General features: G+C 35.2%; 1 protein-coding gene across 7 annotated transcripts in view; it reads left to right on the forward strand.

Moving 5' to 3' along the window:
* LOC143247042 (ubiquitin-conjugating enzyme E2 Q1-like) overlaps nt 1–18,162 on the forward strand; it is an 87,030-nt gene that overhangs the window by 3,508 nt on the left and 65,360 nt on the right. For 6 of the 7 annotated variants that reach the window (XM_076494358.1, XM_076494357.1, XM_076494363.1 and 3 more), the window contains exon 2: nt 13,494–13,598. In XM_076494358.1, the coding sequence (XP_076350473.1) occupies nt 13,494–13,598 (105 nt within the window). Of the gene's footprint in view, nt 1–13,493; nt 13,628–18,162 lie in introns of all 7 variants that reach the window. The other variant, XM_076494364.1, reaches the window with a different exon arrangement.

Here is an 18,162-nt window from a genome sequence, read left to right on the forward strand (position 1 = left end):
CGTTGTATCTGATGCTGGTGTTTGGATATAATGCTCACGAAACCCTGGCGTTGCTGCATTGTCCTTGCATGACATTGTAGTGCATCCCCTCGTTGGGATCCAGGGTGGATGGGGTCAGTGGGTACCGAAATTTTCCTTTTTTCCTATGGATCTTTCAACAAAAAAATTTAAATAAAATAGTGAAAAAACAGTCAGTGGATAAATGACCACATCTTGAAGACTCTGAGCAGCAATCTTCAACATCTGTAACACCTGTACCTCATTTTCTTACATAACATTCTCTTTCAGAAAAACCTTTAGGGCAATTGTCCCCCTTTTTTATTCAGAAGGGACGAGAGGGACATGCTGGCTCTCCAAAGTCAGTAAAGAAACTTCGATCTGGAGACATATTGGTTGAAACATCCACATCTCAACACAGTGAACTCCTTTTGAATTCAAAGGCAATTGGGGATGTACCTATTGAGGTTACCCCTCATGCTACCTTGAATTCGTTGTGAGGAGTTATTGCAGAGAGGGACTTGAAGAACGTCCCTGAGTCAGAGTTTCTCGCTGGTTTCTCCACTCGAGGAGTTTCTGCAGTGAGGTGCATCTCCATTCACAAAGATGGAATTACACTGCCGAAAAAATATCCTGGTTTTGACATTTACATCACCACGTGCACCTGCCACCATCAAGGCAGGTTATGTAATTTGCAGGGTACGGCCGTACATTCCAAACCCTCTTCGATGTTTCCAATGTCAGAGGTTTGGTAACTCAAAGACGTCCTGTTGTGGTTCCCTGACGTGTGCTCGTTGTGGTGGCAAGGACCACGATGCCTGTGAGTGTCACACAGACCCACATTGTGTTAACTACAATGATTCCCACCCTTCCTACTTTCATTCTTGCCCAAAATGGTTGGAGGGAAAAGAGGTGCAGCGTTTTAAAATGACCCATAACATTAGTTATCCCGAGGCTTGGAAATTGCTGTCTGCCACTCCATCTCGGACATATGCTGCTGCACTTCGTTCCACAACTACAGTGGGAGTGCAGACAGATCTCTCTGTACCTTCAAGAGAATCGTTTTCAGAACAGATGAAAAGCCTTTTGACCTCCATGGTTAAAAAGGTTGATGAATCGACTTCCACACCCATCTCTGTTCCTCCCATACGGTTCAACAAATCTCAAGATCCACATCCTTCAGTTTCAAGTACAGGCATTTCTTCTGATACATCCTTTTCTCCAGCCTCACGATGTAAAACAATCATTCGTTTACGTCCTCAGTTACTGTCGAGGTTTACGTTCTAATCTGGATTATATCAAAACACTGATTGCTTCCTACCATCCTATTTGTCTTTCCTTACAAGAAACATTTCTGTAACCTGCCAACGGGCCTGTGCACATGCTAGGTGGGTAAGACGTCAAAGCCAGAAGGAATCTTGGATTAAGTTCACAACTGTCATATCTTCTATCACCAGTTCCAAAGTCATATGGAACAAGATTCAAAATGTCAGTGGGCACTACAATTCTGTCCTCTTCTCGATCTTGCTCTCTGATGGCCAAGAAGGTGGAGGAACAAGCAGAAGTGCTACATACCCAACAAAAGCTTTCACTTAGAGTATCGGTGATACTGGTGGAACTGAAACTGGCCCTTCATCAGTCTGGCAGTACATCTGTTGGACCAGATGATGTACACTATGACATGCTGAACCATCTATCTCCTACTTCTCTTGATATTCTTCTAATTGTTTTTAACCAGATCTGGCAGGAGAATGTTTTTCTTAATGCCTGGGACTGGGCTATTATCTTACCTTTCTCTAAGCCTGGGATAGTTCACAAGATTTCTTCAACCTACCATCCAATTGCTTTGACGAGATGTCTCTGTAAGACCTTAGAGAGGATGGTTAATGCTCATCTTGTTTGGTTCTTCGAATCAAACAACCTCCTCTCACCCACCCAGTGTGGGTTCTAACAACAGTACTCCACCATGGACCACCTGATTCAACTTGAAACATCAATCAGAGAAGCCTTTCTTAAACGACAACATCTTGTATCAATATTCTTTGACATTGAGAAGGCTTATAACACAACATGGAGGTATGACATTTTGCAAGACCTCCATATATACGGTTATGTGGCCATTTACCCATTTTTATTAAATATTTTTTAATGGACAGGAAATTTCAAGTTATTGTTGGTTAGACACTTTCCCGTACTTGGTGCCCCTCAGGGCTGTGTTTTGAGTGTCACACTTTTCAGTATAAAGATTAATGCCATCACTGAACAACTCCCTCTCACTGTTGCAAACGGGCTATATGTCAACGACTGTCACATCTCATTTCAGAAGTGGAACATGAGATATATTGAGTGACAACTACAAACTGCCCTCGATCGTGTACTGAAGTGGACCATGGCAAACAGGTTTAATTTCTCTTTCTCTAAAACTGTTTGCATGCACTTTTTCCACCAACGGGGTATTCACCCTGATCCTGAACTCCATATCTGTGAAGTTTCACTGCTAGTGGTCCCTGAGATCAAGTTCTTAAGGTTTATCTTTGACCATAAGCTGACCTTTATACCACATTTATTGCAGCTATGGGTCAAATGCACAAGAGCACTGAACATCCTCCATGTCCTCTCTACCACTAGTTGGGGAGCAGATCGATGTTTTATGTTAAAGATATATCGTGCTCTTATTCGATGAAAACTTGACTATGGATAATTAATTTACGGCTCTGCCAGACCCTTGGCCTTAAAGATGCTGGACCCCATTCATTATCAAGGACTTTGACTCTGCACTGGGGCTTTCTGCACCTCCCCAGTTCAGAGTTTATACGTAGAATCTCGGGAACATTCTTTGCACCTTTGCTGTTTGCAATTGTCTTTACTATATTTTTCAAAACTTCGTTCCTTACCAAAATATTCCACCTGGGGTTGTGTTTTCCTTCCTCGGTGGGCCATACGTTTTCAGAACAGAGGATCTGCCATTGCTCCTTTTGGCCTTTGCATCCAGGTGCAATTGGATGAATTGGGTCTGTCCTTGGATATTGTTGCAGAATCCACTGGTCAGCCCATCCCAAAGTGGCTTTTTACATTCCCCAAATATGACCTTTTTTTAAGCTATCTGAGAAAAGCAGATACTCCCGATTGGAAGTACCGTCTTTTATTTATTGAACATCTTTCAAACAATCTTTCCATTCCAATTCATTAATCCATTAATCTTTTTAATGTCATTTTAATGTTTTAAATTTATACATTGAACCTTTTTTATTGTGGTTCCCTTTTAAGAATCACGATCTATCTAGTTCAATTTGAAAAGCAGAAAATGGCCGTAACATAAAATAACTCGTAATCAGGACTTGAAAGGCCAACTTCAGGTAACTAATGTTGCTGTTTGAACTACCCTTTAGTCATCCTGGCAAGTTATTATTACAATTTTGCTGCATGTCTTTTAAAACTTTTATTACTTTACTTTTTGATACTGGCCATAATGACACATAATCTGGAACCAGGACTGGAAAAGCCAACTTCAGGTGACTGACGGTGGTTCTTGTACTTACTTGTTATTCTTCCTGGCAGGTTGTGATAATTGCCATTATGCTTCAGAAAGTCCTTTACAACTTCTCTTACTGTAGTTTCTCTCTTAACATTGTAGACTGGATGTCAACATTGGTTTTATGCTGTTTATGTTTTTCAATGCTGTTTTGTTTTACCTTCATTTCTTTTATGAATTTTACTACATTTACTTTATTTTTACCTTTTAACCGGACGTTTGGTGCAGATGACCGAGCTGCTTTGTGCCATAAAACACTGAATCAACCAACTAACCAATTTCTGTTGGTTATAGGTTACATAAAATTAAACATAAAGGAGAATTATTAACAATGTGTGAAAGAGAAGATGGTGCAGAAGTGAGCAATTTATTTGTAGAATGAAGTAGATGTGTATAAGCTTTTTAATGACATTTTGAGTTTCTCATTTGTAAGAAACTACATCTTTCTCTTTAGGCATCACAAACATTTAGTTTGAACCAAAGTTGCATTTAATACACAATGTAACACACAAAAATTTAAATTTAGGAATTTTTTTTATATTTATTTTTAAATTAAGAAATTAACTAATGTTTAATGTTCATCCAAACTTTATGAGTGAGAGTGCATGACACACCTCCGAGTCTCGCACAGTTACGTTTCAAAGCCAAATTTCCCTTGTGACACACGAGTTTGGGACATTGTGACTGAAACCTCTTGAATGGTTAGATATGATTAATATAACATTGAATGTTTTAATAAAAATATTTATTTCTTGGGATGGGCAGAAAAATTCTGGAAAGAAATCAACAAATAGGGTGGTGTTTTGCATATGTACAGACCCCCTCAAGGTGGATTCTGGTATGTGGTGAGGGGACTTCTTGGAGAAGTTTCAGTTTACCTCCTCTGGGATTTGAACATCCAACCATGTGTTTGCCATGCTTGGTGATCTCTAACACACCACTTTCACCTTGAATTCCTCTATATGGGCAGCCTTGAGATGGACCCACCAGGATCAAATGGCTTGTTCACTTGGGCTAGGGTCAGCCAAATACCATTGTTGTGGAAAAGTTTTGTCTGATGCTAGTGTTTGGGTAAAGTGCTTATGAAACCATGGCATTATTGCAATGTTTTTGTTTTGCATTGCAGTGGGTCCCCTCATAAAGCTCCATGGTTGGTGGGGCAAATTTTCTTACTTTATTATGTACACCCCCATTCATGAAGAAAAACTAAAATTGTGTAAAAAACAATAATTGGTAAATGGCCATGAATGGATGACCATTTAACAATCCACTTTGCAGGCAATTTCTGTACCTAGATTTCTCATTTTGCACTCATTGTCTGAGAACTCCTTAGATGTCTCCCTTTTCTATTCAAAAGGGATTAGAGGGGCTTGCTGGCTCGACCAAGTCAGTAAGTACGTTGTACTCTGGAGACATTTTAGCAGAAACATCCTCACCTCAACACACTAAACTCCTCCTGAATTTGAAGAACATCAGGGATATATTCATCAAGAGGAATTATTATTCAGAGGGACTTGAAGAACATTCTCAGATCAGAGATCCTTGCTGGTATTTCTAGCCAAGGCATTTCTGTAATGTGCTGAATCTCCACTCGCAAAGACGGAATTATGCTGCCTACCAGTATTCTGATTTTGACATTTACGTCACCACGTCCACATGCCACAGTCAAGGCAGGTTATCTGAAATGCAAGGTAAGGCCTTACATTCCTAACCCTCTCAGATGTTCCCAGTGCCAGCAATTCAGTCACTCGAAGACATCGTGTCATGGTTCTTGAATGTACTCATTGTGGTTGTAAAGACCACAATGCCTACTAGTGTGGACTGGGACCACACTGTGTTAACTGTAGTGGTTCACACCCCTCTTGCTATAGTTATTGCCATAAGTTGGTGGAGAAGAAAGAGGTGCAACTTTTGAAGACAGTGAACTATATCTCTTTCCCAGAGGCTTGGAAGTTATTGTCCCACACTCCATCTCAGACATATGCTGATGCACTTCAGTGGGAGTGCAAACAGATATCTCTGTGCCTCCAACAAAGTAGTTTGTAAAGCATCTGAAGAATCTGTTTACCCTCTGTAGTTAAAAGAGGTGATGAGTCCTTGTTTACTACTATCTGTGTCCCTGCTACTTCTTCTGATGGCTTCCTGAGTCTACTTCGTTTAGTTCCAGGTTCAGTCATTTCCTCAGGTCAAGCTTCTTCTCTGGCCCCAATATGAAGAATATTATTTGTTCATGCCCTCACTCGCTGAAATCTTCGTCAACAGATAGAGACCTGCTTACTCTATCCAGGGAAGGATTCATGGAGGACAGTAAACCTCTTTCCAAAAAAGAAAAACTGTAGCAAAAAACAGAAGGGCTCTCTGCCCAATTCTCCTCCACCTAAATAAAAAATGGACACTGATATAGTGGAACTGTTGATGTTTTCATTGGAATATAGATGACTTTATGGATTTGATTGATTCATATCATTTTGTGTGTCTGTCCTTACAGGAAACAGTTCTGAAAATTGTCAGTGCAGCCACCTATTGGCAGTTTTATTCATATAGAAATGACAGGTTGTATGGTGGATGAGTGCATGAAGGGGTGGAACCACTGGTTGAACATTATTTGCCTGCCTTGCCATTATTGTAGTCATCTGTGTTTTCTTGGGTTGTACCATGACTTTGTTCTCTTCCTGTCTCTTAGGGAGACCTATGATCAATCAAACTCTGATGCCCTCATTGAATAGTTACAGTCTCCCTTTTTAATCCTGAGGGATTTTAATGGACATAATCCCCTCTGACATGGTGCTGCTATTGATGGGAGGGGTCATTTCATGGAGCATATACTCTTTGATCATAACATTTTTCTCTTCAATATAAGCTTATATTTGCTTTCATGCACTTAGTCAGTACTTTACTGCTATTAATCTATATGCTCCCCTTCACTTTTCTCTTTCCCTTTCATTTTGAAAAAGATTGGCTGTGGTCTAAGCCATCTGACTCGTGTCATGTGCTTTGATGGAAGTTGGACTAGGTCAACTAGCCCTCTTTTATTGCTCTCCCAGAACTTGATCATCATACACAAGCCATTGATAGACAACTGCATGGCAGAAATGACTGACTGTATTGTTCAAGCAGCTGCTCAGTGTATGCCTAAAACCTTGAAATGTTTTACATAGTATTCTCGTCCATGGTGGAATTCTGCCTGCCACATGGAATGGAAGACTCAAAAATGGGCTCAGAATACCTTTCCTAGATATCCCATATTTTTAAATTGTGTTGCTTTTCAGTGGGCCCATGCACATGCTCGGCAGGTGTGATGTCAAATCCAAAAAGAATCTTGGATTAGGTACACAACTAGCATCTCTTCTACTGCCAGTTCCAAAGATCTTGCTCTCTGATGACTATGAAGTTGCTAATGCCTAAAGCATTGATGATACTTTTGCAAAAGCTTTTCTCATGCATCTTGCCTTTCTGCTTCATCCCCCACCTTTTGAGCTATTAAGACTGTCCTTAGGGTATACTTCAAAATGTCAATCCTTATCAAAGTATCCCTCCTGGGTTTGTGTTTTCCTCCCTCAGTAGGCCATGCTTTTACAGAATAGACAATTTGCCATTGTACCTTTTGGCCTTCGTATCCACACGCAGCTGGCTGGATTGGATTTGTTTTTGTATAACATTGCTTTCTCCATTGGCCAACCTATCCCACTGTAGCTTATTACCATCTCCAAGTGTGACCTTTGTTTGAGCCATATAAAGAAGGCAGTTACTCTGAATTGGAAGAACCATCTTTAGAAAGAATATCTTTCTAACCATCCTTCCATTCCCATTTGTACAGATGGTTTGAAATCAGGTGACTCTGTGTGCTCTGCCTTGGTTTGATTTGGTTCAGTGGTAGCATACAGGATCTTTTCCATAGTATTTGTATTTACTGCCAAATTGTACACTACTTCTCTCACCCTGTATCTCATAGAAGCTATGCAACACGTGAACTGTACTATTTATATTGACTTTCTTAGCTCTCTACTGGCCATGGAATCACTTTATTGTTAGTTTTCACCCTGTTCTAGTTGATATTCAAAACCAACTGGCCCAGTTCTCTTTATCATCTACTGCTATCCAGTTTTTTTCTGGGAACCAGATCATTTCAATATTTGTGGGAACAAGTTTGCTGACAATGCAGCTAAGTTTGTCTGCTTTGGTGTCATCACTGGCATGCCTGGTATTCAAAGTTCAGATACCTGCTAATTGGTAGTCTACTTGGAGTGAGAAATGTGATAACAAGCTTTTCCAGATAAATATACTGTTGGACTTTGATCATCTTGTTTCCATAAGGGTGAGAAAGAGGAATTTTTGTCCCAAGTAAACTATGCATTGCCATAAAATGCCAAACCCACCACCAGATTGCTGACTAGAGTTATTGAAAATAGCTGATAGACTGGGTAGCTGTGCGATAATAGATACAGGACAAGTATATTTAATGGTAATAGAAATAAAACTAGAGACTCTCATATTGAAGGAATTCTCTCACCCATCTGTCCATTATGTAGCTTTGTTTTGAACAACAGAAAATAGAAATATTTTGATTACTTGAATTTTCAGAATAATTGAAATTCTAATTTCAGCTAGTGGCTTACTTTCATGATGTTAATTAATTTACTCGTAATTTTATTTAATTAAATAATTTATTTGACATCAATCACTGTACTTAACATTCCAACATTGTTAACATGCTTATGAACACAAAGAAACGACTGTCTCCAGTATTATATCTGGAAAAGTTCATGCAGTATTATCAGATGACTGATAAGAGAATAAATCTTTCATTATTTCTATACATTAACCAATGCAAAAGCTCAATGTACAGCTAGTTATCTGGTATCTTATATACTAGTATGCATGTGCTTGGTGTTAGGAAGTAATAACTGTACTTATTGTCTGCGTGTATTTTTGCATATTAGCTTAGTTATTGGAAAATCGCTGTTTTTATATGTAAACGACATAACATGTGTAACATTTTAAAATGCATATTTTTAGAACACATTTTAAAAATTCAAATTTCTAAAGGTTTTAATATTTTCTGCACTCTTATTAAATACAATGTTAGACTGCTGGTCCATAAGAACTTACTCAGTTTAAGTTGAAACACAGAGAAATTAATGGAATGCAATTAAACTGAATTAGTGACACAGTATTATGTTAACAACTTGCTTGTTCAATGTTCAGGTTTAAAAAAAATGAAAAAAGTAATAAATATATTAGTTAATCCTGTCAAAGACCATGTCATCTCATTTGTTGACTCTCATTAAGAATTTTATGAATTTACTTCCATAAGTTTGTTATCAAACTGTAGATTATAATTGAAGTTATCATATTATATATTATTTAATTTCTTAATTTAAAAGTAAAATTTTTGTGTGTCATAGGGTATTTGAATGCAGCACTGGTTCAAATTAGAAATTTGAAATATCAAAATCCTTTGTCTGTAGTTTTGTATGAATAATTAGAGGTTGAATTTATCTAATGGGCTTGTAGTGCAAAGTCATCTAAAGACATCATCATTTTTATATTTATTTTCAACAAGTGTTAGCAATTTCACTAAAAAGCTAGGAGTGAAACACAACTCCAAACCTTTAACAAGTGAATTATGTTTAGCTTTTGTGCTGTAATATCTTGTATGTTATTCTGCAACATGAGAGAAGTCCTTTTGCCAACTTGTGTCAAGTCAGTTAGTTGTCAGTTGAATGTGGCTCTTTAAGCTTTGTGTGTGTGAGAGACCACCATATGTTTTTGATTTATGTCAATAATTTCATTGCAGATTTTTTCAACAGACTTATTACTGTCAAGTGGCTTGAAATAGTTCAAAATGTTGTGGTTTCTCAGTAACCATGATAGGCCATGTTACTTCGTGCTCTACTGCAATCAGTTACATCAACATGTCTGTGTGTTTTAAAACAAATAGAAAGAGGGATGGCCTAATATTGTTGTTTTCATACAAACTGAATAATAATTGGTTGTAAAGTAAATGGATCATTTATGAGTGCACTAGTAGAAACTGTGTCAGAGCAGTTATATATGCAGCTCTACTCTGTGAACTGCACAGATCTTGTGCAGAATTGCAGAACACTACTACAAAAATTTTTCCATTAATTACTACACTAGTAAGTGGCAGGAGCTATATTCATTTTTCTACAGAAGTAAAAGATTTTTGGTTGTGAATTACACTGGTACATTCATTACCTAGAGCACAGTACACATAGTACATAATGTTTTATGTTTGTTACTTACTGAATCACCCTGCATTGACTCTAATGATTAAAGCTGGTTACTTAATCCTTTGTTCATTTAGAAGATGTGTTTAGACATAACAGTTTATTGTGTAACATGTTGCATATCAATGATAATATTTTGTTATATTTCATAGGTGATGTTTCATTCTTGTTCATTACTTGTCAAGATGTCCACATAAACTACAATAATTAGATCTGTTTTGTTACTCCTTTACATTCCATTTGAAGATAGAGTTTAAACCCATTTACTCTGTAATATGTGCATATAGAAGATAATGTCTGTCATTCTTTTGTTTCTTTGCTACACCCCTCATTGCCTTCCTCTATTTTAGTCTCCTGTGCTTCATTCTTCAGTTTTGGTTGTCTATGCCCTCAGATCTCTTGCATCTTAATAAACATATTGGAAGCAATCTGCTTAAATATTTAGCTTTCACTGTGCTTTGTACTGCAAAGATAAAAAGGCAGGTTCAGTTTTGCTTCTAGCTTACATACTTTGTGCATTTATGCAATTTTCGTTACCACTGGTTCAGAATAATTGTTTGGCTATGTATTATTTCATGCAGAAAACAGAAGTGTGCATTCTAATATTTTATGTGCATCTGCTTTTGAAATATCTTATGAAATACTTTATAATGATATATCATAATTGTAACCAGAAACTTCTGAACAGTTATTAGCTTTAGATATGCAAAGGAATGTGATTAGCTTATTGTGAAGTCATTTGGTTTTGTTGGAGGTTCCGTTGATATTATGAAATATGAGTATTGGAAATGGCAGAAATACTAAAGGTATATAGTTATTTAAGAAGTCAATTTTTATACATATTACTATATTTTCCCATCAAAATGACATAGAAATATGAGTAAAAGAAAAAAAACAGAGGAGACTATTGCAATATGGATTTTATCAGTTAATGTGTAATGTTTCGATGAAAATGGATTAATCAGTTAGCTTAATACCATGTTTTATCATATTTTTAGTTGATAAACAAATGAAACAAATTGCAATAATTCACTATACTGTTTTATGACTTGTGAAATTGATACCTACTTTATTATGTGGCTGACCTACTTTCTGGAAGTCAGTGTCCCACATGAGAAAAATGGTATAAGTAACACTGAAATTGGTGACACATCATTAATCTTTCACCATTGGAACTAGTTTCTTGTCATCCTTCTTTTTAAAATAGTATTTTTTTTTTCTGTCTGATGTGGGTAATTTCCCCTATGCTGCAAATGATTAAGGTAAAATTTCATCTTTCTGTGGTCCCTTATTCTTTTGGGATGCACCAATTTATTAGACTGGCAGGTCATTAGAATACGTCCAGAGATCCACTGATCTAAAGTCACTTTTAAACCACAGCATGTGGTCATCAGCCTGTTGTGAACTGTAAACTTAGTGGTGGATCAGCTATCCTACCTAGACTGGATCCTTCCAACATGGTGGTTCTTGCATCCTGTTGTATTTTAGTGTATGTTTTATTCATTTTGGGAGTCATTTTTATGATACCTTTGCAACTTTCCTTGACACCAAGCTTCTACTCTTTTGGTCACTAGTCTCAGATTGCTGGGAAAATTTCTGAGAAAGGATTGATTTGACCTTTTTTGTTTCTCCTCCTCTTGGACTCCTTCTGAGGATACTATATTTAGTTTGCAGCACCCATATCCAGATTCTTCTAATTGCTTCCCTCTAATCAGCTCAACCATAATTTCAGCTTGTGCTTTATCACAATTCAAGCTCCTGTACCTCTTCCTACTTGGGGAGTCCTTAGATTGGCTTTTGACTCCTACCTTCCACCATAATGTGTCATGACTTTATCTTCACAAGTTACTTTTGTCCAGCCCCTTGCAAGTTGAGAAGTATTTTATTGCACATTAAACCAGTTTTGTACTCTTGTAAGCTATCTACTCTAATAGTTTATCAACACAAGTGAATAATTTATTGATGTTGGTCCATCTGTTACTTCCTTTCTCCAAGTTGTCACATTTTTTCTGTATATCTCTTACTCATTTCTACAGTTGCTTGCATAGAATTTTTAATTTACTGGCCATACTTTATTTCTTCAAGTTTTTGTAACTTTTCTCTTTGCTTTTTTAATTGGTCATTCTCCTTGTATGGTTCCCCTTCTAGATTTGAACCTGTGTTTAATTCTTGGAGCTTTCATACATCCTTGTTTCAGACCTTTGACCACCTTTGCCCTATATTATTTTTTTTTAAGATATATTTTCATCTGGTTGTTGAGAGATGGTGATCATGTACTTTTTTTAATTAGGGCCCTCAGAGGGTATCCTGAGCATGCTTATGTCATAACTGTCACATTACCACAAGGAGAGATACAATGACCTAGTGCCTGATCAGTCATAGTAGCTGTTCAAATTATGCTCATTCAGCATGGAGAAGACATTGCATCTATGTTATAGTGGACATTACTGCATCATTGTTTATCATTTTCTGGTATGTTGGCCACTTTTAAACTGCATCTTTTTAGGACTGAAATTGTGTGACAGTCATTTACAATGAAAGTAACAAAACATTTGTCTTAAAGGTGCTCTTACAAGACATACCTCATTTGGTTACAAGAGTGGATAGGGATGAAAACCTTAGTATTTATCAAGTTCATTACTGCAACAGTGTATCATGTTTGTTGTGAAAATTGCATGGTACCGTGCAGCATCAACTGTGCAAATTTGCAGTCCATTTGCTTTTGGTTCTTTGATAAAGTATGATCTAGTAACAGTCAACTGTGAAAACATGCCACAATGACATCTTAGCATAATGTAGGAGTGTGGGAAATGATACATGTGGATAATTTTCTTACCAGGTAAAACAGTTTTACATTTTGGCACTTTTAGAAAGAGTGAAATGTGTTACATCAGTCTGTAAGATATTGGCAGTTTTTTTGTTTTTTTTTATTATTAACTTACAGTCTTGCAAAGAACTGCAATTCAAAATACATTTGTTGGGTTAAATTTATCTTCTTTAGTGCTATTTGATTGACCAGGATGCAACTTGTAAGAAAACATTACACAGATGACCAAAGACCTGTAAGAACAGTTGAAACTGACATATCCAGACACAGGACAACATAATTTGTACTGATGTGACTTACACTGGCTTGTTCAGTCGTATTGTATTTGATGTTGGTGATAGTTTCAGTGTCAGTAATCTGCTTATTAAATTGTAGCTTGTCTCATCAGTTCATGTACATTAGAAACAAGGTTCTCTGATAATGTTATGAACTGTAAAATATTCTGTGAGAATTGCTTCAGCATTGCATCCTTTGGGGTAACTACATCATCTTTCTGAACATTTTTCAGTTTTATGTTGTTTAAATGAGCTGCACTTGTGGCAATGTCACAATTGACATTTGCATCTAAATGATACCCGTAACATCCTTGTTTAATTTAACCTTCCTGTGTCACAGTGATTCTGTGGTTATTATGAGCTAAACCATGAAAGTTTATAATCAACATAGTAGTAATTTTGTTTTGTTTGTTTTCAACTCTTCACTTGAATTTGGAGTGTAAATTGTAAAGTGACTAGCTGCACTTTGGTGATTATTTAATTTTCTGATAATGGCTATAAAGGACATAATTTGTGTAAAACGTGTATTTTTAAACATAAACATCCAAATGAGTAATTACTTTCAGATTAACTTGTATGATACACACTGAATAGTTTCTTCTTTTTTTCAGGAAGCTTATCCTTCAACTCCACCAGTCTGGTTTGCAGAGACAGAAGATTCTAGTATAACAACAGCTGTACAGATGCTCAGCAATACCTCAGGGAAAGACAACTTAGTATGCAGAGAGTTCTAAATATAAAAATAGTAAAGGTTTTAAATGTTAAAATAAACCATTTCTGCATTATCTAAACATACTTTAAAATAATCATACAACTTCTAATGACCTCTGAATTTGAACTTTGTAAATGCTTCGTAAAAAGAAGTCATTATGTACATATTGAGTATATAAGAATGTACTTTAAATCTGATATCTCACTGATAGCAGTGTTTGTTTTGTAAAATAAACTTTTTACACACATTTTTGTGGACAAGATAATTTTTTTCATGAAAGTGGCCAAATTGTAGTCTATTTAGGCTAAGTTATGTAGTTGAAAATATTGTGATGAACATGTGGTTGAAAAAAACAACTTAAATTCTAAGTAAAATATGATATTAAAGCTAAAGTGGATTCATCATACTTGTATCTCGTTTTAATTAATTAACTTCTCTGAAGATGTTTACTATGTTAATAAAAAAAAATCTAAACGTGGTATAATTAGATATTAAAAAAATGTTTGATATCTACCACATACAAATTTGTTAAGAAAATTACATCATTATGGATTTGGGGAATGACAAATTCATTGGATATGTTGGGTGGTTGGAGGAGAGAAAATAAAAGTTACTGTGACTCCAGACAGTCTGAACCTTGTTACAAATGGAGTGACTAGGGTACAAGTGCTTGGACCTTTTGCTTTTTCTATTTATATTAATAATGTTGATATTAATATAATTAATAAATCTGTTAAGTTTGTTGATAAAAGAAATAAACTATTTTAGTATTTCTAACAGTATTAAAAATGATAAGGTTTTACAGAGTAACTTGTTTTGTTTGTAGTTGGAAAATTATGTAGTAAGTACTAGGACTTCATTTGACTTGTAATTTGGATCACATATGTGATGTACATACAAACCAACTCAGTAGTGTAACTGACCTTGGTATGGTGGTGGACAGGGCAGTGCTAAGTTGCTAGTGTAAGGTAATGAAATTTTAGGGTCTATTTATGGACATTAATTACAGCTCAGAAGAGAATTCTGTATAAAAATCATTCATTGGACTTCACTTAGAATGCTGTAAAAAGTTTTGATCTCTGTCTAAGAAAGGATATTGACATGCAGAAAAGAAGCTTAGTATGTTTTACAGGATTATTTGGAGGACCAATAATATGAAGGCCTCTGGTTTCTTTATACTGTATTCTGAAGACAATAATACAAGAGGGCACCAAGTTTCAAATTTGGGAAAACAGGTTAGGCTACAGTTAAGACAGTTTTGTTTTTCTAACAGCATGGGTGACTGATGGAATGAGTTTCCATCCATAGTAGTGGATGCTGGCACTTTACAGAAGTTAAAGGGAGGAATCGGTTATTTCTTGGAATGTGAAGGGTGGGTATGAATTTTTACTTTTCATTTTCAAGAGTGGGTGTGTAAGTAGAAGTCCAGTGTTCATGTTTTAAATCTATAACATATAGCTAATTTTAAAGTATTATTATGTTAGAAAAGGAATCTAAAGCAGCTTCCTTATTTATTGCCATATAATATTTTATTCCTTTGATATGTAAATATTCAGTTTCCTTTCATAGGTCTTCAGTGAAATGAAAATCTCATTTCATGTGCAGTATGACAACATTGATTTTATTCAGATACTTTTTTAAATAGTGTGAACTTGATTTAGACTGGTATTATGGAAATGATGGAATTAAATATATAAACTATCTTATGATAAATAGTTTTATTCACAGTTTGACAAGGTTTTTGTTTCATTCTGGAGCTTTTATTCAGGTCTTGTGAATGTTTTAAAGAATTTATGATATAACATCAAAATACTTATGGAAAAATCTGTTATCTGATGGCAATATGCTTTAAAAAAATAGAATAAATATTTATGTATATGTGAACGTACATATAAAATACACACACACACACATACACACATGTTAATACATATGTTTGTTATATTTTAGTGTAGTCCAGTGTTTGAAAATACAGATAGTGTTTTCAACAGGTATGCATACAAAAGAATGTTAACATTGTACATCTTAAAGTAAATTTCATATGTATTAACAGTGTTATTACTAGGACAAACTTCATGGATTAGTGCTTAGACCTTCATTTTTTCACAAGACAAGGACAGTGTTAGTTTTACTTTAAATGTACTGATAATGATACAGTATTTACAGATTTAAACTATCGCTCATATTGAAGCTTCGTATTGTTGTGGAAGGATGTATGACGATGGAAATACACAGCTGTTGTATAGGAGTTGTGCATAAAACTGTCTGTTTAATTTCCCTGGGTTAAACTGTGTGTGTGTTTGTTTAGTTTTTGTGGTTACACTACTCAGAATAGTTTCCACTACCTGTCATATGATGTCAAATCATAATCAATTAATTTTAGGGTTCATAGTGTCGCTTTATTTTAGTTTTATGATCATTATTGCCTCTTTGTAATGTTATTTTGTATTGGGTGATCACAGGTTTTATACTACAGCATTTCATGGTTGCATTTCCATGTAAATATTCCCACAACTGATTTCTGTACATTTCCAGATTGGATTTAAAAATTATGCTCTGTGAATGAGGTAACTTCAAATTTTATATCTGTTATGTGTCTGTTGTTTTATGGAGAATTTAAGTTATTGTATAACTGGTCCATTTTTGTCTGTTTTCTGTTTCAGTCCAGTTTTCTGGATACCTTGCCATGTAGGTATTCACAAGAACAAGCTTACTGATACCACAGCTAAGACTGTCTGCTCTGGTGCCATCACGGCTGTGCTCATCCAATGTATGCACTGTTGGCCTCTATTCAATGTTTGGCTGCATAACACTTGACTGTCAACTTGGAGTGAACAGTGTCATAAGCATTTTCATGTTAAACCTGCTGTTACTCTCTGGCTGTTTTGTTACCATAAGGATTTGAAGGAGAAAGTTGTTTTTGGCTATGCTATACATTGGTCACAGTTTTTTAACTCATCATTTTCTTTTATCTGGTACTGACCAACCAGTGTGTGTGTGTGTGTGGTATTTGTGATATTTAAGTCACAATGTACACATTTTATTGTCAATGTTGCCATTAAGATGTGAGAAGTGGCACCATTTTATGTATGTTTTCTAATAGTTTATTCCTATCATTGGACAATATCATAAGCAAAGATGATGCAAACTTAGTTGTGTTTTTAGCTTTTCACAGGCCATATGTCTTTTTAATTCCATTTTAAGTTTCTTTTTTACCTGATTTTCATTCTTTGTTTAGTTTTGAACTTGGTATTATCTTGCATTTTATAGGCTTTTACATTTGACATTTTTAACAGTTTTAGAAAAGCTTGCTCCTTTTTCACCAAAAAACATTAACCAACCAACTTACTATGTATAGGTAAAGTAGCTTTATAGATGTTATGTATATTGTTAGTGTTGGGTGATTAGTCTTATAAGCAGTTATTGGCTTGTTTACATTTGACTCATTGAATATTCTTCTTTGAGCACTGGGTACTTTGAATAATTGATAAACGTAATTAGCAGAAAACCAAATTGCTATTTAATGTTTACTTTCTTGAATTGTAACACTGAGCTCCCCAACCTTGAATTAATTAAAAATAATAATGAAATATCATAGTGGCAGTAATTCAGTTACTTACATTGTTGGAATAAATGAAAATTGTAGTAACAGGGAACATAATTATTTGTGTGATATTGCAACATTATCTCTTTTTCATAATTTTACTCTATTTTATGTGGCAATAACCAGTGTAATTGATGCTTAGAAGTAACCAAGCTAATGATTTGGCTCAGTTTATTGTAAAAAAAAAAATTTTTTCATCTTACATTTTTTGCTAATTAATTACCATTGTTGTTTTATATATAGTTATTTTGTATATTGTGTTATATATTGTTATTTTATATTCTGTATTCATAATTTAATTTCTTTTTTCTGAATATTATTTTTGAACTTTCTCAAATCTTATCTCGCAGTTTTGCTGTTAAAGATTTATTTGTTGCTCACTTCACTTGTTTATCAAGTTAGTTCCAGTTAGATTAGCTACAGTATGTTGGACATGCCTTATAGCATATTTGATACATTGATTTCATTACTTCTAACATGGTTATATTTAAATTGTAGTAATGGTATTCTAGCTATTTATTACATAATTCATGTATTAATTTTGTTTTGTTGTTTACTATTTTGTATTTTAATAAGAACTGATTTTTGGCAGTGCTGTTGGTACTGTCTTTCTATTTGTTTCTATATCTAAACAGTAATGTGTTGTAGCCATTTGTTTTAGATGTCAAAATTCTGTAATGTTAAATTGCCAGAATTGTTTAAAGTTTTGTTTCCAAAACATACCTCTTGTGCCACTTGAGCTATTATTTGATTGCCAGGGTTTCTTCTTTGTCCATCTAATCATTATTTAATTTTTTTTCTTCAGTCTTTTATACTCCACTCAACTGTCCTTGATGGTATTTGTCTCATGATGCTCTCCACCCACATTGATGTGTCATCCATTCTGATACTGTATATAAGCATATCATTTAGATGATTTTATAACTTTTTCTTGACAAAGTGTTTAGACTAGTTTCTCTACAGA

Source organism: Tachypleus tridentatus, chromosome 3, assembly GCF_004210375.1.
Source record: "Tachypleus tridentatus isolate NWPU-2018 chromosome 3, ASM421037v1, whole genome shotgun sequence".
Taxonomy (NCBI): Eukaryota; Metazoa; Arthropoda; class Merostomata; order Xiphosura; family Limulidae; genus Tachypleus; species Tachypleus tridentatus.